Source organism: Neovison vison, chromosome 3, assembly GCF_020171115.1.
Source record: "Neovison vison isolate M4711 chromosome 3, ASM_NN_V1, whole genome shotgun sequence".
Taxonomy (NCBI): Eukaryota; Metazoa; Chordata; class Mammalia; order Carnivora; family Mustelidae; genus Neogale; species Neogale vison.
The window spans coordinates 225,448,625-225,473,927 of record NC_058093.1 but is presented as its reverse complement, the minus strand read 5'-3'; the positions used below and the strand labels follow the sequence as shown (position 1 = coordinate 225,473,927).

Sequence of the window (25,303 nt, the reverse complement as noted above, 5' to 3'; positions counted from 1 at the left end):
CTTGTGTGTGAAATCCCGCTTGCGAGTGCTGTGATATTTCCCGAAGTCTGGAGGCTGGGGTGCGGGGACACACCTTGGGGTCTAGGCAGGAGGATTCTACCTGAGTGATGTTTATTGAAACTGTCTCATCAAGATTCAGCATCCATACACAGGCAGAACCCTGACTATTTTGTTAAGTTTGGGGGTCTCTTGACAATTTATTTTCAATCATCTGGTTGGCTCAGACACATGATCATGCATGGTACATTCACAAACGTGGAGGAAAAAAATTCTGGAAACCTAGTGGGGGAGAAAATCTCTCAGACAATGTTGTATAAAGTCTGTGTGGCCTGGAGGCAGAAAAATCTCCTTCTGGGCCAAGCTGCCCTTCCCTCAGTTTCTTATGGTTTTCTGCCACACCAGGTTGAGAAGGTGGAGGGAAAGGAAAAGCTCTCCCTTCACTCACTCTCTTCAGACAGTACAGGGAAGACAAGCTTTACCACCTGGTCAACAATCTTGAATAGGTGGATGGCTCCTTTTTCCTGAAGCCATGGAATGTTCTGGTACCACAGGTCTGCCCCAGCCCCCAGGGGGAGCACCAATGTGCAGGCCTTAATTAGGCTTCTCACTCTACAGCTGTCTTTGTCCCGACCCTTGGGCAAGCCCCAATCATGGTCCAGGTATGGACTTCTAGCCAAGTTCTTGAACTTGGAAAGGGAGATGGGGCTTGGAAATGACTTGTCCCCAAAGGGCTCCTTGTCCTCCAGACTGGCTGAGCCTTGGGCCCCTATGCCGAAGTCAGTTTGCAGGCGTGGCCACTGTACTCTTTGTTGATGGAAATGGGGAAGCCTCACTGGTCTTCTTGGCTTTTTTCTTCCTTCTCTTCTTTTTGGTCCCAAATGATGGCTGGTCTCCATTGAGCTTGGGTGACTGCTTTTCCTGCTTCCTAACTGCAGTTCCGCTTGTGATGGCGGCAGCAGCGTCCAAGTTGGCACTGGCCTCCTTCTTGGCTTTCTTTTTAAACTTCTTTTTCTTTTTCTTTGCCTCTCCATCCACTCTTATAGGGCCATGGATAGCAGATTCCTGGAGGATGTCGGAGGCCGACACAGCTGCCTCCCGGCACCGCTGCCATTCCTCCTCACTGTCCTCACTGCTACAAGGGAAGAGCACAGAGTGGGCACAGGGCCCGGAGCTGCCCCTTACCGCCCTCCGTTTTAGCCACAGGGAAGAGGTCACAGTGGGAGGTGGCTAGAGAGCTCCGGCCTGGGAGTGAGGCTGGCCTAGGTTCCAGCCCTGGCTTTTCTGCTTCCCAGCTGTGTGACCTCAGTAAGTGACTTCACCTCTCCGACCCTCAGTGTCTTCATCTACAAAATGGGGATCTTACCAGAGCCCAGGCCTCACAGGGATGCCCCAGGAGTGAGGTGTCTGGCCGTTGATGGTGCCCAAGAAGCAGTAAAACTCCAAAGCCAATGCCCAACGGAACCTCTTCCCCCTCCCCCCGACGGCACCATTTCTCTAGCTACCTGACAGGTTCCTTCTTGGCCTGGATCTGATCAGATTCTGCTTGGCTATTCCAGAGGACTGGCAAACACAGACAATGGGCACAAAGGAGGGAACATGAGGAGAGGGTATGAGACCTCACCTGGAGCCGGAATGTAATCGCTTTCGGCCAGGCTGGGGAGCAGCTTTCTTCTCAGAGCCTCCCGGGATAGATGTGAAGAAGAGGCGGAAGCCTAAAATCCAGAGGGGTGGGGTCAGCACTGCCAGGGGCCCTCCTCCTAAGGGCCAACGCTGCCCCGCCCAGCCCTCAGGGAGCTCCGAGTCCAGAGGCAGAGACCCAGGAATCCGTGTTGGTTGGTGACAAAAAGGTTTCTTGCGTGTGCCTGCCAGAGTCAGGGGAGGGTGCCTCAGGGGACGCCAGCTGCCCCAACAGGTCAGCAAGCCCTAAGGGGAACTGGAAGCCCGCAGGTGAACCTTCTGCCTCAGGAAGCTTCCGCAGTGGCAAGTGGGCTGGGCACAGGACAGACAGACTCGGCCAGGGACAGCTGGGGAGTGCGGTGTTAAGAGGCCCCTGCTCGGGCTTCGACACCTTCATCTCTCAGAACCTCAGCTTCCCCTATGGCTTCCCCTGTAAACAGGGAGAGCATCAACGAGCCTATTTCAGAGAGGGCTGTGTGGATCAGAGAGTGTATGGAAACGGTTTGCCAGCTGGGACACACATCGGGGGTGTGTAAGGAAACAACACCAGGCGCTAACAATATGACTGCTCACCGTCGTCCTCTGCGGGGACTTGCTGCACCTTAGGCTTTGCTGGCTCCTCCACTACTTCTGAGATGGTAATCGAACTATGGAAGGAGGAAATGGCTGATTTAGGATGAGGTCTGGAGTAATAGGGAAAAAATTAAAAAAAAAAAAAACTAAAACAATTTTTTTTTTTTAAGTGGAAGGGACAGGGGAATGTGATGTTAAATGCTACAGCAGCAAGCATGAGAGCCTGATTAAGGACAGTAACACCTATAGACGTAACATGATGAACGCCCCCCCTCTCGGGGCAAATGGCAGCCCTTCCTTTGTTTGAATCCCACTCTATTCCAGAAAGTGCTGAAGAAGTTTTAAAGATACTCACAGTATAACAAAATTCAATTTCAAATAGAACAAAGCAAAAACAGGCCAGGAGGGACAGACAATGCTGGAGAGAGGGGGCATGGTTTGTTTTGAGCTTCCTGGAAACAAGCATGAAAAGGGAAATAAGACCAATCTGGAGAATGGTTCAGAGGTCAGCCTCTAGAACAGGGAAGCCCTGTTTTTTGTTTCTTTTCTTAATTTTTAATTTTTTAAAAAAATTTGAGTTAATCATGGGTTGACGTACAGCTGTTGAAATAAAACAGATCCCATATACCCTTCCCTTTCCTCCCTATGGTAACATGTGCATAACTAGAGTACAGGTTCCAACTAGGAAATGGACACTGATACAACCCACTGACTCTATTTACACTTCAGAGACCTGGCTTTGAATCCTGGCTTCGTTGCTTTCCTGTGGTGTCCCCTCCGGCAACTGACTTCATCTCTCTAAGCCTCTGTTACTTACCTGCCACACGGAGAATAGTAACCCTACATCTTAGAGTTGTCATGGGATGAAATAATAGTGGATACCAAGCACTTAGCATAGAGCTTGGCCACAAGTAGGTGCTCAGTAAATGGTAGCTCTGATGATGATGAAGATGGTCACTGACATCATGATGAGCAGGAAGAAGTACTGAGATCAGGAAGCATCGTTCTGGTAAGTGCTGATGAGGTCACCGTGCACGGCAGAGAACAACGCTCGCACAATGTCTTGGCGGCGAACACAGCAACGTACTGGGTACATTCTCCTGACTATTTCTTCCCTATATGCCAAAGGCATCCCTTGGAGCACCGTGCAGGAAAGCAGGGAGCAGGCACAGAGCCGCTGCTGCCCAGGTGCCTAACTCTGACCCCAGCATCTGACACAGTGGTTCAATGTCAGTCTGCAGGGGACATGAGAATGCTATTAGGACATAGTAGGTCAAGGCCAGGGATGCTGCTCACTGCTCTATGAGGCACAGGGTAGCTCCCCACAGGCAAGAAAGATCCAGTCCAGGAGTCTAAAATGTCAGGAGTGCCAAGGCTGAGGAACCTCGATCTAACACAAGGAACTAATTAGAGTATCATTTAAGTCTCTTTTCAGAGAGACGCAGAAACACCACAGGGAACATGTTGACTGTGGCTGACCTGTATCCTGCATGATTTCCACCTGGGGAAACATCCGATGTGAATCACCATAATGCCAGCCAGGCCTTGTTTACCCCAAAGCCAAAGGGTCATGAAGAAAAACTGCTCCCGTGTGTTGAAATGCCACTGGACCTCCCCACACATGTTCACCACATTCTCGAGTTGGGGGACTGGGACTGAGGCTGCGGTGGCTCAGGCTGCGAAGGTCTGGCCCAACATTCTGTCAGTCTCAGAAGAGCAGCTGGTTTATACTTTGGGAGGACACATTTGTCTTTTTGATAAATTGAAGGACAATGGCCTGAACATCTTCATCTCCCTTTGAAAAGTCTGGTGGGGCTCTGCCAATCAGGAACGGATGTAGACCAGCGAATCCGGAACTGTGTTCCATGCTACACTTATCAGTCTTCCCTGAAACAAAGTCACTGTGGCCAGATGAGTTTGGAAACTGCCAGGCCAAGCAAAACCACACAAGTCTCTTGACTGCAGGATTCTCAAAGCCTTGAATATGCTATTATGAATCTTAAGTCTCCAAGGGCATAAGGAGGTACACAGATTGCAGTGTTTCCCAACTTCTTTGCTGTTGGACCCCTTCTTTTGAGAGCCATGCTTTGGACCTGGCACTGACTTGAGGAACACTGACTGGGATCTGTATAGATCATATTCTCAAATGCAAGACAGAGAACCAGCACGGCACAGGGCATAAAGGAAGTACTCCCAAAATAGTAGTTTTGGCTGTCTCTACCCTCTTGTGGTGAGAATGAGCTCTCGCTTCTTGCGCTCCTCTGACTTTCATGGTAGCTGGATAATGCAGTGCTTAAGAGGGTGGCCTTTAGGGCCAAACACACTTGGGTTTGAGTCCCAGCCTGGGCCTTACACTCTGTGGCTTCAAGCAAATGCTCCTTCTCCCAGAGAGCCTGTTTCCTCATCTACAGAGTAAGGACAATGATAGGACCTGGTTACGAATGTCACGAGGGGACATATGCCAAATGCTTGCCCAGCTCCTGTTTGCACACCCTGAGCTCCTAGCCGATGTGAGCCATCCCTGTTTGTATTAAAGGATGCAGGAGAAGAGAAGGGCCATCTTTGGTTACCTGTCCAGCAGGGCTCCCAGTTTCTTGGCTACGTGGGCTCGAAATTCGGGGGTGGTCTGAAGTTCATTGCCATCTTGTTCGTGGTCGTCCACTCTATGCCTACAACACACATGAAAGGACCGCATTTCCCACCAGCTCAGCAGCTGCTCCCTGTCCACGAGGGCAGGGATTCCATGTGTCTTGTTCACCCTGACATCCCAGGGTCTAACCTCACGTCTGGTACATGGTAGGGGACCACTACTTGTTAAAAGGGTGGATTAAATTTGAATACAGTGTGCACAGTACCTGAGGCTCGGCTGGGTGGCTGGCCCCTGATTATTTCCAGCACCTATAGAAATAAGGAAAATTGAGGCATTTATAGAGGAAATGACAATAATACCCATTGGGCATGACTTACATGTATAACACACTGAATGCTCCCAACAACCTTGTTAAAGGAGTTATTATCCATCTGGCAGAAGAGGAAGCAGAGGCAAGGAGATGTAAACTAACTTGGCCAGAGTCAGGCAGCTAGTAAGCAACAGAGTTGGGGCAGGATTCAGGTCATCTGACTCCAGAGCCCCCTCTGAACCACCATGCTGAACAATAAAGTCTAAGTGTGTTTGATTCCAGTGTTTACTGCACAACTACTGTGGGCCTGGCTGTGTGCTAAGTGCTGTGGAGGAGAGAGAAGGTAGCTTGGTTACATAGGCTGCGTTTTTCAAGCCAAGATGCTGGGGATGCCTGGTGGTCATTCGTTCAACCAGATCCTGAAGCTCTAATATCACCCAGGTGGTGATGCAGCTGATGAACAATTTAGACACAGATCCCAGCCCTCATGGAACTTATGTTCTAGTTGGTGGATATGGATGACAAAAACCACACAATCAAAATATGAAATTAGATAATGATAAATCTAGGGGAAGGATATGGGGGAGGGACAAGTTGGGGGATCATTTTGTAAAGGTGGTCAGGGAGGACTTCACGGATAGGTGACACACGAACAGAGTTTTCAGAGACGTGAGGGAGTGAGTCAAGTGCATACCTGGGGAAGTCTTCCAGGTAGAGGGAAGAGCACCTGCAAAGGCCCTGAGGCAATACTTCAGAACCAGCCAAGAAGCTGGTGTGGCTGCAGCCCAGTGAGTTGGTGGAGCAGCAGAAATGGGGACCTTGTGGGGGTCAGAGCAGGAAGGGCCCGGTGGGCCAGTGTGAGGACCTGGGCTTTGAGGGAGGTAAGGAGCCCCTGGAGGATTCTGCACAGAGGAAAGACATAAATGGACTTGGAATTTTCCAGCATGTCTCTGGCTGTGGTGCGGACACAGGCCATGGTGGGGTGAGGGCAGGAGGGGGCCGCGGCAATCAGGGAGAAGGGTTAGGGCTCTGGATGCATGTATTTTGAAGAAGTCAGCAGGATTTTGCTGACAGACTAGATGGATGGTGTGAAAGATGAATGAGAGATGGCTCTCAGGTCTCTGACTCGAATAATGGAACAAAATGTGCTTGTGTCTTTAGGAAGCCAATTGGACAAAATGATCACTAGGTAATTCTGGGCCCCGAGCAAGGCCTCATGGTCTTGAATCAATCCAGGGCACGCAGTTCACGTCTGTTCTGTGTCAAACAAGTTCTGGAGAACAGCCCAGAATGCAGAGTGCCCGATGCTCCTGCAGTTGGGGAACCTGCAAGCCTGGGATGGACCCAGTCCTGCCTTCTGAGCACACACTCGCAAGGAGGAGGAGTATTTCCTCCGGCATGACTACAGAGCAAAGGCAGTGACGGCTAATGTCCTGGAAGAGCAACAGTATGAGGCCCCAGAAGACAGGGTTCAGTTCTGGTTCTTCCACTGTGACTCCAGACATGTTACTTTATTACCCCGAGCCTTCGTTTTTGTCATCTATAATATGGGGAGAAGACCACCAATTTCCCAGCGTTAGTGTGAGGACATAGTAAAGTTTTACACTGTTTCAGAAACTATTTTTTTTTAAAGATTTTATTTATTTATTTGACAGACAGATCACAAGTAGGCAGAGAGGCAGGCAGAGAGAGAGAGAGGAGGAAGCAGGCTCCCTGCTGAGCAGACCCTGGAATCATGACCTGAGCCCAAAGCAGAGGTTTTAACCCACTTAGACACCCAGGCACCCCTCAGACACTTTGTTTGCATGTCTATCTCCTCCCTAGATTTGTAAGCCGCTGGAGCACATGGTCCGCCTCTTGTTATCTTTACATCTCCAGCTCCGGGTGTAGTGCCTTGGTGTGAAAGACAGGCTGCATAAAGTAATCAAAGTGTATACTGCCCCAAATGTAAGTGGTTTGTGGTATGTGTGATCAATACTGGATTAAAGAGCTCATTACTGGATTAAAAAGCTGTATCAGGGGTCACATTAATAACATAGTCACTTTGGGGTGCCTAGGTGGCTCAGTCAGTGAAGTGTCCGACTCTATTTCTGCTCATCACAATCTCAATGTTGTGGAATTGAGCCTGGTGTCAGGCTCTGGGCTGGGCATAGAGCCCATTTAAGATTCTCTCTCTCCCTTTATCTCCCCCACCAACTTGTGCGCGCACACTCTCTCTTTCTCTTTCAAAAAAAAAAATCTTAATACTACAGTGACCTACATTTCCACATGGTCATGGACCAAAGGGTGGGAGTTTTGCCCACAAGAGGCACTTGTCTGTGGCAGGGAGTGACAAGAACAGCAGTTAATAGCATAGGCTTAGAGTCACAAAGACTCTGGCACCTACAAGCTGGATGACCTTTCTGAGCATTCATTTTCTCATCTGTAAAATGGGGCTAATAATTGCTAGAGTGGATTACTGGAAGAATTAAACTAGACAATGAACATGAAGTGTTTAGAACTGGGCACACGGGGCACCTGGGTGGCTGAGTGGGTTAAGTGTTCAACTCTTGATTTTGGCTCAGGTCATGATCTCAGTGTTGTGAGATGTTGGCTTAGCGCGGAGGCTTGCTTGAGTTTCTCTCTTCCTCTGCTCCTTTCCCTCCCCGCCCCCACACAAGCGCCCTCCTTCCCGCTCTCTCTCAAGTAAATAAAATCTTTAAAAATAAAAATGAAAAAAGAACAGGGCACACAGTAAACTCTCAACTCATGGTGGCTACTATTAGAATGGCCCCAGAATGTATGTTAAGTGTTCAGTATTCTTCCTGGCACACAGAAGGCGCTCAATAAGTAACAGGCCTTATTATCAGCAGCTACATCTACTTTGGTTAGCAGAAGGTTTACAATTTCACAAAAACAGTGAGTTGTAAAGCAGATATCTTAGACGCCTCTTTTCCCATGTACACCTCTTCACTAGCTGGTCAAAGCTGTTCATGTTTGAGACTCCCAACAATCCTAGGATTAGGCATTTCTTTTCTTTTTAAAGATTTTATTTATTTATTTGATAGACAGAGATCACAAGTAGGCAGAGAGGCAGGCAGAGAGAGAGGAGGAGGAAGCAGGCTCCCTGCTGAGCAGAGAGCCCGATGTGGGGCTCAATCCCAAGAGATTGAGATCATGACCTGAGCCGAAGGCAGAGGCTTAACCCTCTGAGCCACCCAGGTGCCCCGACTTAGGCATTTCATACATGAGGAAACTGTGGCACTCAGAAATTATTTTACTTGTCTGGGGTCAGCTTCACAGCTTCGCAGAGAAATCCATTCTGTCAAGGCAGAAACAACTGGACTGGAAGTCTGGTTGGATCTCAGTCCCTCACTCATCGGAGAAGTGCCTCTCTGGCAAGTTCATTCATGTAAGAACTATTTTCCTGAACGCTGTGCTAAGCCCTGGGGATACCATGGTGAGGGACAGGCCAGATCCCAGCCTTTGTTAAGTTCACGTCACATAACCTCTCACTATACTATTTGTGGAGCAATTCGGGCCAGGGTTAACTCACCCACAAATGCTAGGGATGCAGGGATGGAAGGAAAAAGAGATAAGTGGCAAGAGTAGGGGAAAAGGAAGCACCATTTATGAAGGGAATCACACAAGGTATGATGGCGACACTGTGAAGACATATAACCAGCTTTTCTGAAGAGGTGGTTATCTCAGCTATATCACAGGGTAAGCAAGAGTTAAGTAGAAGAGAGAAAGTGGTCCATGTAGAGAGAGCAATCACAAAACTACTACCACTGACTGGGTCTTTAATATGTGCCAAGCATTGTAGAGGTATCATCTCCTTGGGGAGGGGAGGGACCACCATTACCCTTCCAAGTGCCTTCCAAGTGCCTTGCCCATAGTCTCACTGCTAGTGAACGATGGAGTTGGCAAGGCAGACCTGTATGCAGAGCTGAAGAGAAAAGTGCTGAGCTATGGTGTCCAGAGATGAGAGGATATAATATGGTTTGGAGTCTACCTATGGGAAATGCAATGTGGCAGGACAGGAGGAAGAGAGAGGCAGGCAGGGAATGGATTGAAGACTACCAAAGGGCTTGTAAGTCCTTTTAAACAAATGTGGGGGTTCTTAACCTTGCTTTGCTATGGCCTGCTTTGGCAGTCTGGTAAAGCCTTGATCCTCCTCAGAATAATGTTTGAAATGCATAAAACACAACACATATGATTACAAAAAAAAACCAATGATATAGAAATCCAGTTACCATTATTAGTTTAAAAAAATTAGTTAAAAAAAAAATTACGGAGTAAGGGATAGGTGAGGCTAGTAGGGAGAGACAGGTAGGGGGCTATGTGACCAGGCTCATGCAGGGGACTATGCAACCAGGCTCACAGAAATCCCAGAAGTGGAGAAATGTTATAGATAAGATATTAACTAGAGAGCAGGGAACAAAACAAACCCACCTTGTTTGTTCTAAATATAGACAAGATATTTTCATAATATTTACAAATCCATCGTTTCCCTTAAATGTTCTAGACAAAATATTTACCAATAAAAGCCCTCAGTGGCAACCCATCCCAGATCCCTCTCACTCTAGAAAGCTTTCCCCCCTGTTCTCACCTTCCCTTAATAATTCTTCACTTCACTTCATTTCATTTCTTCATGTCTGCCAGATCCATTTTTTGACTTTGTGAGAAAAGAACCCGGCAACATTACTACATATGCTTCTTTATTAATGCACTGTCTTTATTAAGGCATTAAGTAAGATCTACCGATGGGTCTAAAAATGACTGCAATTTTAAAGCAAGGACGAGTGTAAATTATCTTTTCCTAATATTTTCTTGTGAATACAATGGTGTTTTGATACATATGCAGACTGCAATGGGATATGAAAATCTGTGATTTTGTCAGGACAAAGTAACAGGTGTTGCCCAAAAGACTGTAGCTGTTTTGCTCACATGCATGACAGAAAGGGATGCTAAATTTCAAATGCAGGTTAATGAAAGTAAAGGTAAAATATTTTTCCGGTTCCAACGTCACGGATCTTCTAGATTCTACCCATGACTAGGAATCTCTATGTTGAAGGGCTTTGGATTTATTCTCAGGGTTGTAGTCACGGTTAGACACATGTAGGACTAAGCTCGCTGGCAGCGCCAAAGTCTGAGAATGAGCTGGACGCGGGGTTATGGCTGGAGACCGGTTTACAGAAAGAGGGCTGTTGCAGTCATCTTGGAAGAGGTGGCGGGCTACCAGAGTGCGGCAGTGACGATGGACCAAAGGAAACAGAGTCAAAAGACATTCAAGTGCTTCAGTTTCCCTGACTGGGATAATGGAACAACCCTCCCTCTTGCTGCCCACTCTTTGAATAGGGGTTCTACCCAGTCCCTGAAGCTTTCTCAGGGAGAGAGTGGAGTCCGGATAACACCCTCCTCACCATCTATCCTTCAGCTGAGACCCCGGGATAAGATCCCACGCCTTTCTGCCAGACTCCCAGAGCACAGTGTCCTACCGGCTCTTGACTTCTCCGGCCCTCTCTGGTGCTGCTCCAAGCCCCAGGCTGGCATCGCCGCCTCCCGGCACCTTGCCAGCTCCTCCGCATCGCTGCCGCTGCCGCTGCTGTTGCTGCTCTCCAAATCGCTCAGGTTGGCACGGGGCGCCGCCATCTTGAACTACCGCAAAGGATTGTGGGGAGCGCTTCTACTGGCGAACCTTCTCTGCACCCGCTGGCGGGGGGGGGAGAACGCAAGGTTTTGTGGGGATTGTAGTTCTTCGACGCCGGCGTCCTGGGACACGAACTACCCTGAGAGTTTTCTCAAACGTGAGAGCTAGAAGGGCTTAAGAGGTGAACTTGTTCATCCTTTTCTTGATGAGGCAAATGAGACCCACAGAGGAGAAGGAATTGCCTAAGGTCCTACGGGGAGTTAATTACAAAACCAGCATTGGTTCTTAGGCTTTGATCCAATGTAATTTCAATATTATCCATTTATTCCAGTAATTCCCAAATTCTTCTAGGCATCAGAAACACCATAGGGAACTTATTAAAACTCGGATTGTTGTGTCCAACAAAAATTAACCGAAGGAGGGCGCCTGGGTGGCTCATTCAGTTAAGCATCTGCCTTTGTCTCAGGTCATGATCCCAGGGTTCTGGAATGGTGGGCATCTGGTTCCTTGCCCCCCAGGGATCCTGCTTCTCCCTCTGCTCTTACCCCTGCTTGTGCTCTCTCTCTCTCTCTAATAAATAAATAAAATCTTAAAAAAATATATATATATTAAGAAACAAAAAAGGAATCAGGGCAAAGGCGAGGGGGGAAATGAAACATTTTATTGGGTTATTGGAGTAACCTGATCACATGAAGTCCTCTGATGATAGAGATACTGTTCTTTTCCAAAAGCCTTTGGACTATTACATACCATTTGTGTGTGCGCATCAGAAGTTGAGAGAATTGTTTTACACTTCATCATATTCGCTGTCCCAGACATTAGCATGTGTGGAAAGAGATGAAGAACATCCAAAAAGAGAATAAACAAAGGTTATTTATTCCCAGCTTCCTATTACAAGGGAGCCAGCTACCGTTCCCTGCAAATTGGCAGAGACTCCAAGACAGAGAAAGCTTTATAGTGGAAAAAAGAGGAGGTTTCTCTTCACTTCCTGATTGAAGCTGTTGGCATGGGGAAGCAGTACGTGGCTAACTAGAAGCAGGCTGTCCTCTGTGATTGGTTAGGGAACTTATTTGCCTTTTTCTGGTTGGCTCTATGTTGGAAGTGCAGTGGAATTAGGCAGTTAGTGACCAAGTCCTGATGACTGGGGGTAGATTGCTGCGAAGGTGGTGGTTTGGCTTCCTGGGCTGGGGACTGCAGAGGTTGTGTGGATCAGAATCCTATTGTCATATGTGGTCTGGCCATTGTCCATTGTATACCAAATGTCTCACATCCCTCCTCATTCCCCCACTTGCAGGGCTAAGCTAACTATTTACAAAGCTGATGAAGACATGGCACCTCTCCAGGTGAGAGCTGGAGGAAGTGGCTGATATGCTGAGTCCCGGATTAGTGGGGCGGAAATGGAAAGCTTTCAGTTTTCTTCTTGGAGAGGATAAGGGTGTCACCGTCCTGGATCCCATAGCTGCACAAAGATGACCAATCCTGCAGAACTTGACCTTGGAACTGCAGCTGCTGCTTTTTTCTGGGCAGCCCTTGCTGGTCTTCAATCTGGTACTTCAGGCCTAGGATGAAGCTTTTGGGGTCAATGCCATAGGCATGGCTCCCCCCATCAGGATTCTTCACAAATACCTGGATCTCGTGGGAGGTGGTCTCCACCAGACAGAGGCGAATGTTGGAGAAGATGCCGTAATAAGCCAAGGAGCACTGGCTACTGAGGAGCTGTCGCTTGCCACCGGGCTCCTGGAAGGACAGATGCTTCAGGGCCAAGGTCCCCTGGCTCTCCCAGATCCTCTCTTGGATCTTCTTTATGGGCTCATAAGGGTTCACCGTAAGAATCAAATCTGAGTAACCCCACTGTCCCACTGTCACTTGGATGTCTCGCGTCCTCTGGAAGGGAGAGAAGAGGGAGAGGGGGTCAATTCCACGCTCCTCTGCCTGACATGCATAAGTTCTCCTTACTTGTCCCTAAGTTTCCAATAGCAGCAGCAGTAGCAACACACTTGGGCTGTGCCAACCACCTCCTAGGCCCTGTGCTGGGCGCCCGCACTCTTCTGAATGCATTTTACTCTCACAGTGATAAAGGAAATCTGTGTTCTAACTTGGCCAACCAATCCAGCAGGAGATCCCAGTCCCAACCCCAGGGCCATTCCGGTTTTCCCCCCTCTCCCACTGGCAACAGCTGTTAAGAGTGGCACAGTACGGAAGTAAAAGTGTATAAAGTGCCCCCTTTGTGCTCCGGGCTCAGATCTTGAGAGATTACTCTCCTCTGAGCCCACCGGTATTAAATAAACCTTGGATCCTCCAAGGTCTCCGAGTGCCACTGGGTTCTTTGGCCAGGATCCAGTCCGGGTCCTGTACAACAGCAGCCTCATGAGGTTGGTTCCTATTCCTCTTGTACAGAGGAGGAAACTGTGGTTGAGCAGGGTTAAGTGACTTAGCGACCATCACAGAGGTAGTGAGGAGCATAGCAGGTATTTTAACCAAGGTCAGACTCCAGTCTGTTCTTCACCACCACCGGAGGTCATGCCCAAGGTTCTGAGAGTCCCCGGTGGCTGGAGAACAGCACCTGGCAGGCGCTGGGTGGGGCTGGACTGCTGGTTGATCTTTTCAAGAAGGAATATAGGCCCAGAATCCCCACGTCCTCTGATTTTCAAGATTAAACATCTTTGCAAAATGATTTTTATACTCCGGAAAAATCCAGAGGCATATATATTTCAGTCTGTGGGCTTCACTTGGCTGGTGGCCCCCACAAAGACCTGGGCATAAATCCTGGCTCTGCTCCTAGCAGTGTGATGTTGGTTAATTCACTTAACCTCTCTGAGTCTCAGTTTCTTCATCTGTAAAATGGGATAACAATGTTCAAGATAGTGATAATAATGTTTATTTTGACCTCTCTATTTGACAGATTTGTCCCGGGACAAGTGCTTGGCAAGTTATTAAGTACAAGAGGAATAGAATCAAAGTGATTATTATGATCTTTGCCTGCACAGCAGGTTTGCCATTGCATAATAATATTACTTGGCGTTTTTTGTTCATTGAGTAACTTCCCTCGCAGTTCTTTTCTTTCCGGCAGTTTTGAGCAAGGTTGTTTTCATGGGCTTCCTTCCCACCCAAATCCAGTGAGTTCTTTGAGAGTAGGAGCCATGCTTGATTTCTACCCCACTGTTGTCCCCACCAGCCCCAAGTGCTGGCACGAAACAGCTGCTGAATTCACTCGCGTGGCCTCAATTCCTGCCCACAGTGATCGGGAGCATGACAGCTTTCTCTTCCGGTTATGGCAAAGAGAAAGAAAAAGAGAACATGAATTTAAAGGAAGCAATTTGAGGCTCAGCAAGTTGAAAAATGTTCCCAACTTCACAGAGCTGCTGGGTTCTGCCAGGCCTGTCTGGTTCTAAAGCCTTGTTGGTGCCATCGACACAGAAAGTAGGTAAATAAGTAAATTCTCCACAGTTACCTCCTTCTGAGCTTCAAGCCCCTGACAGGCCCACAGAAGAGCCATTACCTTCACATTCCAGCTGGGGACTGGGTTCTCCTTGTTGTCATAGCAACAGTTCTGTTTCAGGCACTGGGAGGCCCTCTCCGCGACTATGTCCCATCTGTATCCTTCTGCCACATTGTGGGTGGGGTCGGCCGGATCCAGGATGATGGGCCTGCAGCACAGGGAGAGGGTTCCCAGCTCTTTCTGGTCTGCAGGCCAGAAAGAAGCCTGTTCAAGGAATCATCTAATCAAAACCACTGAGCATGCGCTGGGTGTGGAGCCCGGGGGGGCGGGGCATCGGTCTTGAAGGGTCTGGGAACATCACTGGAGAAGAACAGATCGGGGTTGATTATATTTCCAAGAAGTCCTTTTTGGGGTGTGGAGTGTTGAGATCCCCAAAGGCATGCTGTAGCAAGAACAGAGGCCTGCTCGGGCCAGTGGGCCTCTTAAGATCAGAGCTTTTGTTTTGCTGAGCAAACTTACTACATAGGTAAGTTTGAGGCTAGGGCTGCTGAATTGCTTTGGATAATAGAAACACCGTCAGCACTAACCACTGAGAGTTACTGAGGCACTGGGTCAAGCCCTATGGGAATTAACATATTTTAATCCTTATAACAGTTCTAGGAGGGAAAGACTATTAGACTATTGGTTTCTTTCATTCTTTCTTTTCCTTAAGATTTATTTACTTAAGAGAGAGAGATGGAGCATGCAAAATGCATGAGCCGGGGGAGGGGCAGAGGGAGAGGAAGACAAGCAGATTCCTGCTGAGTGGGGAGGACTGGTGTGGGGCTCCATCACAGGACCTTGAGATCATGACCTGAGCTGAAATCAAGAATTGTCTGCTTACCTAATTGAGCCCCCCGGGGTGAGACTATTTAATTGCTGTTATATATCCCTATTTCACAGATGAGAAAACTGAGGCACAGACTTCTGTAAGTTCTTACTGTCAGCAGATGGGTGTTCCTATCCCTTTGCTCTGGTTCAACAGAGAAGAGGTTGGGCTGCCCCCGAGCATCTCTCTTCTATATAAATGTTGAATGAATACTTAGCGAATATTGGCTCAAAGAGGGTCTAACAGTCTCCTTAGGTTGCTTGGGGTGAGCGCATGGGTCAGATGCCAAGCCCGTGATTAAGTTTTGGCTCTTGCCCTCCATGAGCTTTTGGCTTAGGAGGGGGCTGTGACTTCATCTATGACAGAATGTGACTGTGCTATGGGAGCGTGCTGGACACCAAAGGCTCTATGCTTGCTACCCCCAACATCCCTGCACCCCAAAACAGCCCTCCCTGAACTAGGGAGCAGTGCCAGGCTTCCCTACAGGGTAAGATCACCTGACCCAAAGTGACCCACCAGGTGACCTGACATGTAGGGTTTGGGCCCAATGAATAGACTGGTTCCTTCTGGGGTTTGGACCAAGGATAAGGGAGGTCCCTCATTACATGAAAGTAAGAGGGGAGTAGGGCAGGTATGGGGAAAGAAGCAGAGGTTGTCAGAGGAAGAGACAGCATGTGGACCATGAGAGGGAGTGGCAGAGAAAGAGGGTGTCTGTAGGTTTGCCTCAGGTCCTGATGGTTTCCTAACCTCAAATTTCTGGGCATCCTTAGAATGAATCCTCTTTTCATCATGAGACTGGGTTTTACTTCCCTGTTTTTTTTTTTTTTTAAAGGGACCCAACATTTACATAAGGGAACAATAAACATTCTTGGGATATTGCTCGCACTGACCTAGAGCTTCTAATATAAAGAGTTGTCTCAGGCTGGGTTTCTCCAAAAGCAGATCCCAGGAGAAGGATGTGAGGGCCCATGGTTGATTTGGAAGGACAAGCCAGGAAGCCCCAGTCGGGAGTGGGAGAGTGATACAGGAAGGGAAGGACACCGATGAAGGGTTTGTATTGAGGTGATTCCCACTGTGGGCAACTGGAGGTTAGTCCCAGCGCAGGGACTCTGGAAACAATGTAGCACACGTGACCCTAAGAGAGTCCTTCCATCTGGGATGGGAGGGAGCTGGGGTGTTTATCCACCAGCCTCCACCCGCCACTGGGGGAGGCTGAAAGCCCCAGGCAAAGGCTGGAGACTGAGCCAGCCTTCACATAAACGGTGACAATCCCGGGGTTGGGGATGGATGCTGGTGCTTTGTAGAGCTACATGCGCCATGAGAGTGAACACCTCACTGGCATCTACCGTAGACCAGATCGCATGGGCCCTTTAGGTATTTCCCCAACCCTTACAATAGCCTGCATTGTAGATGCCACTTACTCCTGCTTTACAGAGGAGGAGCTGAGGCTCACAGCGGTGAGAAAAAGCCAGAACTGGGATGAAACCCGGCTGCCCGTGATTCTTTCCACATTTCCATGCTGTTGCTAGAATGCCCTGAAATGGTCTTTTGGAAGCAAGAGAGCTAAGTAGGGTGGGGTTCCTTGAGGCACAAGGAGAAGGCTTACAGCCCCTCTGCCCACGAGGGCATTTTGAAAGGTTTGAGATGTCAGTGTGATTTTAGTGCTTGATAAAGCAGCCCTCCCATTCAATGCGACACTGCCTTTGCCTCTCTTCTTTCTGTTCTCTGTGAGATGTGGCAGACTCGCAGGGGCCCAGTACCTGTCTCTTTTGAGCTGTTTTCTGACAAAATCCTTGATGACTGGGTTCTGGAATGTGTAGTACTTGGTCCAGTAGATGCAGAGGAACTTAAACTCCTGGAGTAGTTCCATCACTGAGGTGAAGCCTTTATCCAGCCTGAAATTCTCATTTTCCTGAGTACCCATCTCCCAGGCGTAGATGGTCAGCAGCTCGAGGGCATAGTCAGGGGGCAGCGCGGCCCTGGGGCACTTGGCTTTCACGTACTGTTGAAAGAGACAGGAGAGACCCCAAGATCTTGTGTCAGGATCGCTCTAGATGGACCAGAAACTGGCAACTCCAACTTCTTGTCTCAGCTCTGCCACCTACTGGCTGTGTAATCTTGGCCAGTCGCTTTCCCACTTTGGCCCTAAATGGTTTCCTTGTTTCAGAATGAAGGGGCTCAGTTGGTCCAGTGGATTTCAAACGATTCCTTTTTTTTTTTTTTTTTTTAAGATTTTAGTTTTGGGGCACCTGGGTGGCTCAGTGGGTTAGAGCCTCTGTCTTCAGCTTAGGTCATGATCCCAGGGTGCTGGGATGGAGCCCTGCATCAGGCTCTCTGCTCAGCAGGGAGCCTGTGTCCCCCTCTCTCTCTGCCTGTCTCGCTGCCTACTTGTGATCTCTGTCTGTCAAATAGATAAATAAAACCTTAAAAAAATATTTTAGTTTTAAGCAATCTCTGCACCCAGTGTAGGGCTCCAAGCCTCAACTTCAAGATCAAGAATTGTATATGACACTGACTAGCCAGCCAGGTGCCCCTGGAATGGACTTAGGAAGAGGTGTCCCAAAGAGTGAACGTGTTGGGCTCCAGATCTGAGCCTAAGCAACTGCATTTCTATCTATTTTACTGTACTAGGCTTCTTCTGAAATATTTCCTTTAAAGAAAAGTCTTTGCTGATAGAAAAAGAGGGGTGGGAATGTAAGATTTTATAGGCAAGATAAATACGACACCAGGCGAGGTAGGCAAAAGGCAAGATTTATTAAAGGCACTCTCTGGCGAAGTTTCAGGGCTCAGGAGAAGGGGAGCCAGGAAAGTCGCGCTGGGAGGAGGTGGGCACCCTCGGGTGAGGTTCCGCGACTCTGGAAAGGGGAGTCGGGGAAGTCACACTGGGACGGAGTTGGTGGGGGTCTTTTATCAGGCCAAGGCAGGGCATGGGCTCACATCCATATATGATAGGGTATTTGGTCATCAGAGGGTATGGGGTGGGGGGGTCCTGGTACTTCTGTTTCCTGCATAGGTATCGGTTTATCTATGGAGATGTGACCTTTTGGTGGGAGAATCAAGGGTTGAGGAAGGCGGGGGAGGGGGCTGGAAGATGGCAGCCCAGGCAGCCATTTCTATTGTTCCTCCTGCATTCCCGGAGCCACCAACGCAACAGGGAAGTTTCTACAGACCTTGGCAATAGCCGAGATTCTGTGGGAGAACACAGAAAGCTCTAGGAGGCATTTCTCTCTTCTCCGTTGTATAGTACCTACACTGTTTGGATGGGATTACCACTCCCCTCAACGCCAGGGTGAATCCTGTTACGAGCTGATAATTGTCTTTATTGTTTAAGTCAGATTTTTTTTTTTTTAAGATTTTATTTATTTGACAGAGAGATCACAAGTAGGAAGAGAGGCAAGCAGAGAGAGAGAGGGAAGCAGGCTCCCTGCTAAGCAGAGAGCCTAATACGGGGCTTGATCCTAGGACCCTGAGATCATGTCCCGAAGGCAGAGGCTTAACCCACTGAGCCACCCAGCCGCCCCTGTTTAAGTCAGTTTAAGTTGGTTTTTCTCCTACTTGCAAAAGAAAGCATCTTACCTGATACCAGTCACTTCCTGTCTAAAGAATCTTTCTAGGGGCGTCTGTGTAGGTCAGTGGGTTCAGTGTCCGACTCTTGATTTTGGCTCAGGTTGTGACCTCAGGGTCCTGAGGCTGAGCTCCACAGGGGGCTCTGCACTCAGCGGGGATCTGTTTGAGATTCTTTCCCTCTGCACTACCCCCCCCCACCAGGTGCATGCACTCTCTCTCTCTTTCTCTCAAATAAATAAATCTTTTTTAAAAAGAGAGAGAGACCATATGCGATCAAATCCTTGTTTTAAGGAGGAGGCTCGAACAAAAACAGAAGGGAGGCTTCTAGAAGCAAAGCTGATATACTCTGTGGACATTACCAGAAAAAGGGCATATCATATGTAGGAAGAAAGCACTTTGCATTCTTAGACAGCAAGCAAATGAATCATTCTGTGGAGTTCTAGTTCTCCAAAGCCACAAAACCTTGCGTTTCCTGTAAGTGACTGACTAACCACCAAACCAGCTTTGTTCTTGGCTTTGGGCATTCTGATGACGGAAGATGTACCACAACCTTGGTTGACTTGATAATCGTGTAAGAAGAAAATGGCTGTTTCCCTCCACCCCCAACCCCCACCCCCAATAAACAGAGTAACTGTAAACTTACTAACCTTGGAAATTTTCTGATTCTGTTTTTTAAAGATATATTTATTAATTTTAGAGAGACAGAAAGCAAATGAGTGGGGGGAGGAGCAGAGGGAGAGCGTGAGAGAGAAAATCCTCAAGCAGACTCCCCACTGAGTGTGGGGCTCTATGTGGGGCTTAACCCCAGGACCCTGAATGATTGGGTTACCCAGGGGTGTGTGTATGTGTGTGTGTGTGTGTGTGTGTTTGCGTGTGTGTATTTTAATATATACAAGAAAGCATCTTTCTTCCACCCTTTCTAACTTTGGGTTTGTTTCTGAGTCTTCCTTTCACAAGTTTAGTTGACTTTGTTCATGGAGATATTTTGAAATGTACCTGGTACCATGCAAGCCAGCATCTGTGAAATCTAAAAAATTGGCTGTTGCAGATATATTCACTTGGTAATGACCATGAGAGGAACACGGGCATTTGTGGGGGAAACTGGTGCAATTAACAGAAACTTTCCTTCTGTTCGTCCTTAACTAGCTGAGATTAACTAACATCTGGAGAACTCAAAGCAGTCAGTGTTAGCCAGTATCCACTGAAACTGGGGTGTCGCAAACACTTGTGTCCTGGAAAATATTGTATATTCCTTGCTTTTCTCCTTCCTTCTGTTCCTCCTCCTCCTCCACCTTCATCACTATTTCAACTTACAGTTTAAAAGATTAGCATTTCCCTCCCTTCCCCACTACCACCCCCCACCTTGATGCAGGCTCCGCCTCCTCTTCCCTGCCCTCTACAGGCTCCCCCTATCGCGCCCCCATCCTGGCAGCCTCCTCACCTGCAGGTACCAGTGCTTTACTAGCCGGAGGAGGCTCTTCAGCTTGGTTGGCCGATATTTAACGAAGTTCCTCTGCAGCTCACTGAAGGATGGGGAGAAATATCCAGGGTAACCCTGGGCCTCAATCAGACTCACATAGACCTCAGGATGTGGCTGAGTGTTGGAAACAGAAGGCCCTGGGGTGAGAGGGAGCAAAGGTAGAGAGCCGGGATTTAGGAAACCCCAGGTTGTTAAGTGGGTAGGAAGGGGCGGAGCCTGCTAATTTCACTGGAGTGTCTCCCCAGGGAAACTGGACTCCTCAAGGCCTAAGAGAATCAAGGTTTGCCTTGCTTGGTTGTCCTTCTGGAGAATCAAAAGTGGGCTTGCCATTCTTCAGACCACTCAAAGACTGTTATTCTCTCTCGAGGTCCCCAACCCGCCAGGTCCCCTTGATGTCTGCTTGGGATTTCTTTCTCAGTGACTGATTCCAACCTCCTGACACCAGAATCGAGAACCAGGGTCAGATAAGAGAGCTGGCGGCCTCAAGGGCATTTGCAGAAGGGTGTGCTTCCGCAGCAGCCATCACTAATGCATCCCGGCACTCTTGTTCTTGCCCAGGTGGGACCCCATTTCTGACACCGTCCCTACAAGGTGGATCCTAGCAGCCACCCATCTGGATGAAACCTGATTCACCTGGGGTTGTAGCTGATACTGTTTACTCCAAACCCCAGGACTCTTCGCCTGAGGACAAACTCAGACAAGGGCAATGGTAAGTTGGGGAATAAACATCCCACGCTGTATTTGGTTGAGGGGTACTCTGTGCTGTCCCCTAGAGTTCTCCAGGGGCACGAAGCCAGAGGCTCGTGTTGGTGACTTTGTGATGCTTCCTCCCTTCCCTATCCCTCTCCCCTACTTCCCTCTCAGCATTTCCCAGGACTGCTTATCCTCACATCTTTGTCTTAGGGTCTGCTTCTGAAAAAGCCCAAACAAGGACAAGCCCTGGCACCCGTGATAAATGCTACAGGAGGACCCCAGTTTCTGCTTCTAACACCTTCCCCTCTGCCGCTCTCATCTCCTTTTGCAATCATGTATTTATCCACAGGATTCTTTGGTAATTGTTTCCCAAGCTGATCAACACAATGGCCCGAGTTGGGCCAGCCCCAACTGAGCCCCCAGCTCAGGATGTAGGTTAAACAGATGATTGCAGGTGTCCGCAGCTGGCTGTGAATGAGAGGTGTGAGAGTTCAGGTCCCCCTGAGATGGCAGATGTGTGCATCTGATGCACTTCCCCTCCCCCTTACCCAGGGCCCGGTAGGCAGGCACGATGATGACAGTGATGGGCTCTGCCGTCCTCCTGGTCTCAATGGTGAAGACAAGAGCCTCAGGGTCTCCCTGGGTGATTTCCACGTCCTTGAGCCCAAGGGCCAGCAGATCCTGGCGACACAACAGCTTCTTCCATATCAGACTCAGAATGGCTTGGTGGTGCTTGGCCTCTTGCTGGAAGCTGTGGAAACAGCTCAGGAACGCCACCAGTTCTACCTCCAAGTTGTTCCTGACTGCTGTGCCATTCCCGAAGGCTCCTACCTGTGGAACACAGAACCCCGTCACCTGCCACTGCCTGTGCCAGGCAGTCCCTGCTGCTCCTTACGTGAATTATCCCATATCCGAGGCTCCCCACAGCCCAGAAGGGTGGGTGGGTGGTACCAACATCCCCTCTTACAGGCGAGGGAACTGAGATTTCAAGAGAAGTCACGCGCTCAGGGTCACACACAGTACACAGCAGAGCCTGGGTTTGAACCCAGGCAGCCTGACTCCAGAGCCCAGACATTGTTTTGCTGCTAAGATGGGGTGTTCTAAGCTGCAGAGTGGTGCCTCCTCCAAGAGACTACTGAGGCCTACTCCCCAGGGTATTCTGAGCATTTGGGCATCTGAGCCTTTCATGACATTAAAAAGTTGGGAGCAGGATTGCCTGGTGGGTAAGAGCCAAGGGGCAGCCCGACTTTGACCTTGACTCCTGCACTTGTTTCTCATCTCTGGTCCCTAAATGTGAACCCTAATTCCTCGTCTGCAAAATGAGAGTAACCGTGGAACGTGAGTCATTGGGTTCCTGGGAGGATTAGATAAGAGAAGGTGTGGTGGGGGGGCCTGCTATGGGCCCGGCATGCAGGAAGTCAGCTGTATAGCTCTCATCCTCTTTGTCTCGTTGACTCAGATAATCCCTTCTCTACCTGGGATTCAGTTTCCCCATCTGGATGGAAGGAGCCTGAGCCGGATGATTTGGAAGCAGTCTATTTGATGTTCTGAGAGTCTAGACCTGCTCTCCAGCCCCTCCTGCCTCTGGTATATAAAGCCCTACAAATATCTGGCCTCCTGTCTTTCTCACCGCAGGCTGGGAGATCCCTCAGACCTGAGGGTGATTACCTCTTCTGGCAAGTGGAATCACGACAGATTGATTATAATGCAACTGTCATGGGTTGAACCTTCACGGTGTCTGGCACTATGGAAGGTCCTTTATGCCCATGGTATCTTTTATTTAATCTTAACACCCACTGACTGGGGTGGGGACTAGTCACCCCAGTAATTGTCCCCAATGTACAGATGAGAAAGCTGAGACAGTGGATTCATGGCCAGGAGTCATAGTCATGGTCAGTCAGTTAAAGGGTCAGAAGACAAGGTGTTCTGACAAGGTGTTCTACTTCTTTCTTCCCTGTGCCCCAAGTCTCTGAGCCAGGCCCTAGTTCTGAGGAGAAGTCTGCCATCTTTTCTTCCTCCTTTTTTTTTTTTGCATTCTCTTTCTGCACCTTCATTGAGATCCAACATTTCGGCCCAATTTGGCAGGGCTGGGGTTGGAATCCTGTGTGCGGATGAAGGGCACATTCCCTTGAAAGCTTTGCCCAGACTTCCTGCCTTTTGCAATGAAGACCCATGGTGGAGACTAAAGGACATTCTTGAACAAGCTTCATGACTTACTCCAGTCCAAGTCTTCTTAAACCCAACTCTTTCAAGCATTCATTCATGTGAACCAACCAAGCTCCAGATTTTTGTGGGGGTGGGAAGAGGGTTTAGAACGTGAATAAAGCATTATTTCTCCTCTAACATTGCTTTGGGGGTATCACTCTTATTTTATGGTTTCGGTGGGAGGGGGAAGTAGCTCTGGTCTCCAGGGAGAATTTGAGGGCTGGGTAAATTCCACTTCATGTCATCAAAACTCATTCAGTTGGTAGCATCCTCTGGTCTCCAGACTACCCCCCTTTCATCCACTTCACCCTCAAGATTGTCAGGGGTGGGGCAGGCTGGGGGTGTCTGCCTGACTCAGAGCAAGAATTTATAATGGCGCTTTTGTTTTGGTGCATTTACCATGTGCTTATCTCTTAGTTTGCATTGATGAGGCTTTTGCTGGACAAGGAGGAAACTGGTGATGATGATGATGGGAAAGGAAAGGAAGCCAAAAGTCAAACCGTGGTCTGTCTAAATCCTGTGGCCTCAGGCTCTAGGTGCTGGAGATGGGTGTAAGGAAGGGCTGGGGACCTGAGATTTCTAAATCCTTTTCTGAGGTGAGAACTAGAGCCCTAGGCTGGGAGTCAGGCACCCTAATTCTAGTCCTGCCTTTGCCACTAGCTCACTGTGTGAACCTGAGACCACTCTCACCATCTCTGTGCTTCAGTTTCCTTAATGTTTAAACAAAGGGTTGGCTGAGACTGATTCTCCAGGGCCTTTCCAGCTTTGACCCCCTTCAATTTTGATTCTAGCTAGGACAAGAAGCAGCTGAAGGAAAGGCATGGGGGGAAAAATCAGTGGGGTTGGCCTAGAGCACCGGCTGTGGAATAGATAGATCCTGGTTCAAATCCCAGCTCCCCCATGAGCTGTGTGACCTTGGAAAAGTCACCTTACCTCTCTGAGCTTCCACTAAAGAAAACGTCTAATCAAAAACTTACAACAGAAAAGTAGGAAGAGACTCCAATGAGCACTCACATATCCAGGCAGTTAGTTCCAGCAAGTCTAAACCCTTTGCCACATTTGCTTGCATCAAAACCTTGTTGGAGCAATTACAAATACCGAGCAACTTTGTCTCTGAATACTTTAGCATTTTTAAAAAAGATTTTATTTATTCATTTGAGTCTAAGAGAGAGAGAGAGCACAAGCAAGGGTAGAGGCAGAAGCAGATTCTCCACTGGCAGGGAGCCCGATGGAGGCCTCAAATCCCAGGACCCCGAGATCATAACCTGAGCTTTTAAAGGCAGACACTTAACCATCTGAGCCACCCAGGCACTCCTGCTTTAGCATTTGTATCCAACCAAAGAGAGCACTTCCTCCTGGCCCATAACCACAAAAGGATATACCTAAACGATCAACAATGCCCTCTATTATCTAATATCCAGGCCATATTAAGATTTCCCTACTTGTCTCCAAACTGTATTTTGTGAATGGTCTATTCACACCAGGATCCATTCAGAGACCTTGCATTGCATTTAGTCATTATGAATTTTAAGGGTCCGAACTTCCATTTTGCTCATCTGTAAAATGGGAAAAGAATCGTTCATACCACAAAGGGTGCATGAATTAGAGCTCGTGTATTGTAAGGGGTTAGGCTAGTGCATCCCAGAAAATTGAACTATTGTCATGAGTTTCCTTACCAGACTTGTTCTGCTCAAGACAGAATCAGGGTAGGGTGCAGGCAGCTCAATGGGATGCCCTGACATGTCAGCAGTGTGGGCTAAGGATAATGAGGCAAGAGGCTCCCAGCATCCTCTGGGACGAGGACCCTCATGCTGCCTTTACCAGGCCCTGGCTTTATGGATGGAGGGACTCACCTTGAGCACCTTGAGCACCCGCACCTTCTCATCTAGTCCGCAGTCGCCCTCAAAGTACTCTTCTCTCAGGAATTGTTGCACAGTCTGTACAGCCTCCAGAACCTCCACTTTCTGCTCCTGGTAGGGTTGCAGCCATTGAGCCACAAAGGAGTCCAGCCTGGAGGCAGGGGTGGCATACAGCTCCCTGGTCAGTGCCATCTCTGAGCCAGAGGATCACCGCTGCACAGATATATAGCCACACAGCTATCCGGCTCCGTGCACGCCCACTTCTTTAAGGGGGCTCCTCCTCAGTTGACTGCCAGCACCCTGTGGGGTAGAGGGGCCAGAGTGGAGAGGAAACCAGGAGTGACTGGGCTGACCTGAGTTTCTCTTCTTGGAAACCCTTTGCTGCAGCAGGGGCCCTCCCGCTGGGAGTT

The 25,303-nt window shown here is 48.7% G+C and overlaps 2 protein-coding genes across 6 annotated transcripts; both read right to left on the bottom strand.

Annotated features, from left to right (window-relative positions):
- Positions 1-172: 172 nt before the first annotated feature.
- Positions 173-10,789, bottom strand: C3H12orf43 (chromosome 3 C12orf43 homolog). 4 transcript variants are annotated; one of them, XM_044244126.1, is made up of 6 exons: positions 10,631-10,789; positions 5,106-5,148; positions 4,821-4,919; positions 2,251-2,360; positions 1,622-1,712; positions 173-1,132 (listed from the first exon to the last, which is right to left on the bottom strand). In XM_044244126.1, exons 1-6 carry the CDS (start codon positions 10,782-10,784, stop codon positions 778-780), a joined length of 852 nt encoding a protein of 283 aa, XP_044100061.1. In that variant the 5' UTR covers positions 10,785-10,789; the 3' UTR covers positions 173-777. The 4 variants fall into 4 exon arrangements, with proteins under 4 accessions (XP_044100061.1, XP_044100063.1, XP_044100064.1 ...); XM_044244128.1 differs by having other exon boundaries at positions 173-1,129; XM_044244129.1 differs by having other exon boundaries at positions 2,251-2,324.
- Positions 10,790-11,424: 635 nt separating this feature from the next.
- On the bottom strand, positions 11,425-25,085 carry OASL (2'-5'-oligoadenylate synthetase like). 2 transcript variants are annotated; one of them, XM_044241095.1, is made up of 6 exons: positions 24,888-25,085; positions 21,378-21,660; positions 20,098-20,273; positions 16,850-17,091; positions 14,282-14,429; positions 11,425-12,666 (listed from the first exon to the last, which is right to left on the bottom strand). In XM_044241095.1, the coding sequence occupies exons 1-6, from the start codon at positions 25,083-25,085 to the stop codon at positions 12,166-12,168; spliced, it is 1,548 nt and encodes a 515-aa protein (XP_044097030.1). In that variant the 3' UTR covers positions 11,425-12,165. The 2 variants fall into 2 exon arrangements, with proteins under 2 accessions (XP_044097030.1, XP_044097031.1); XM_044241096.1 differs by lacking the exons at positions 11,425-12,666; positions 16,850-17,091 and having other exon boundaries at positions 14,319-14,429.
- Positions 25,086-25,303: the final 218 nt, after the last annotated feature.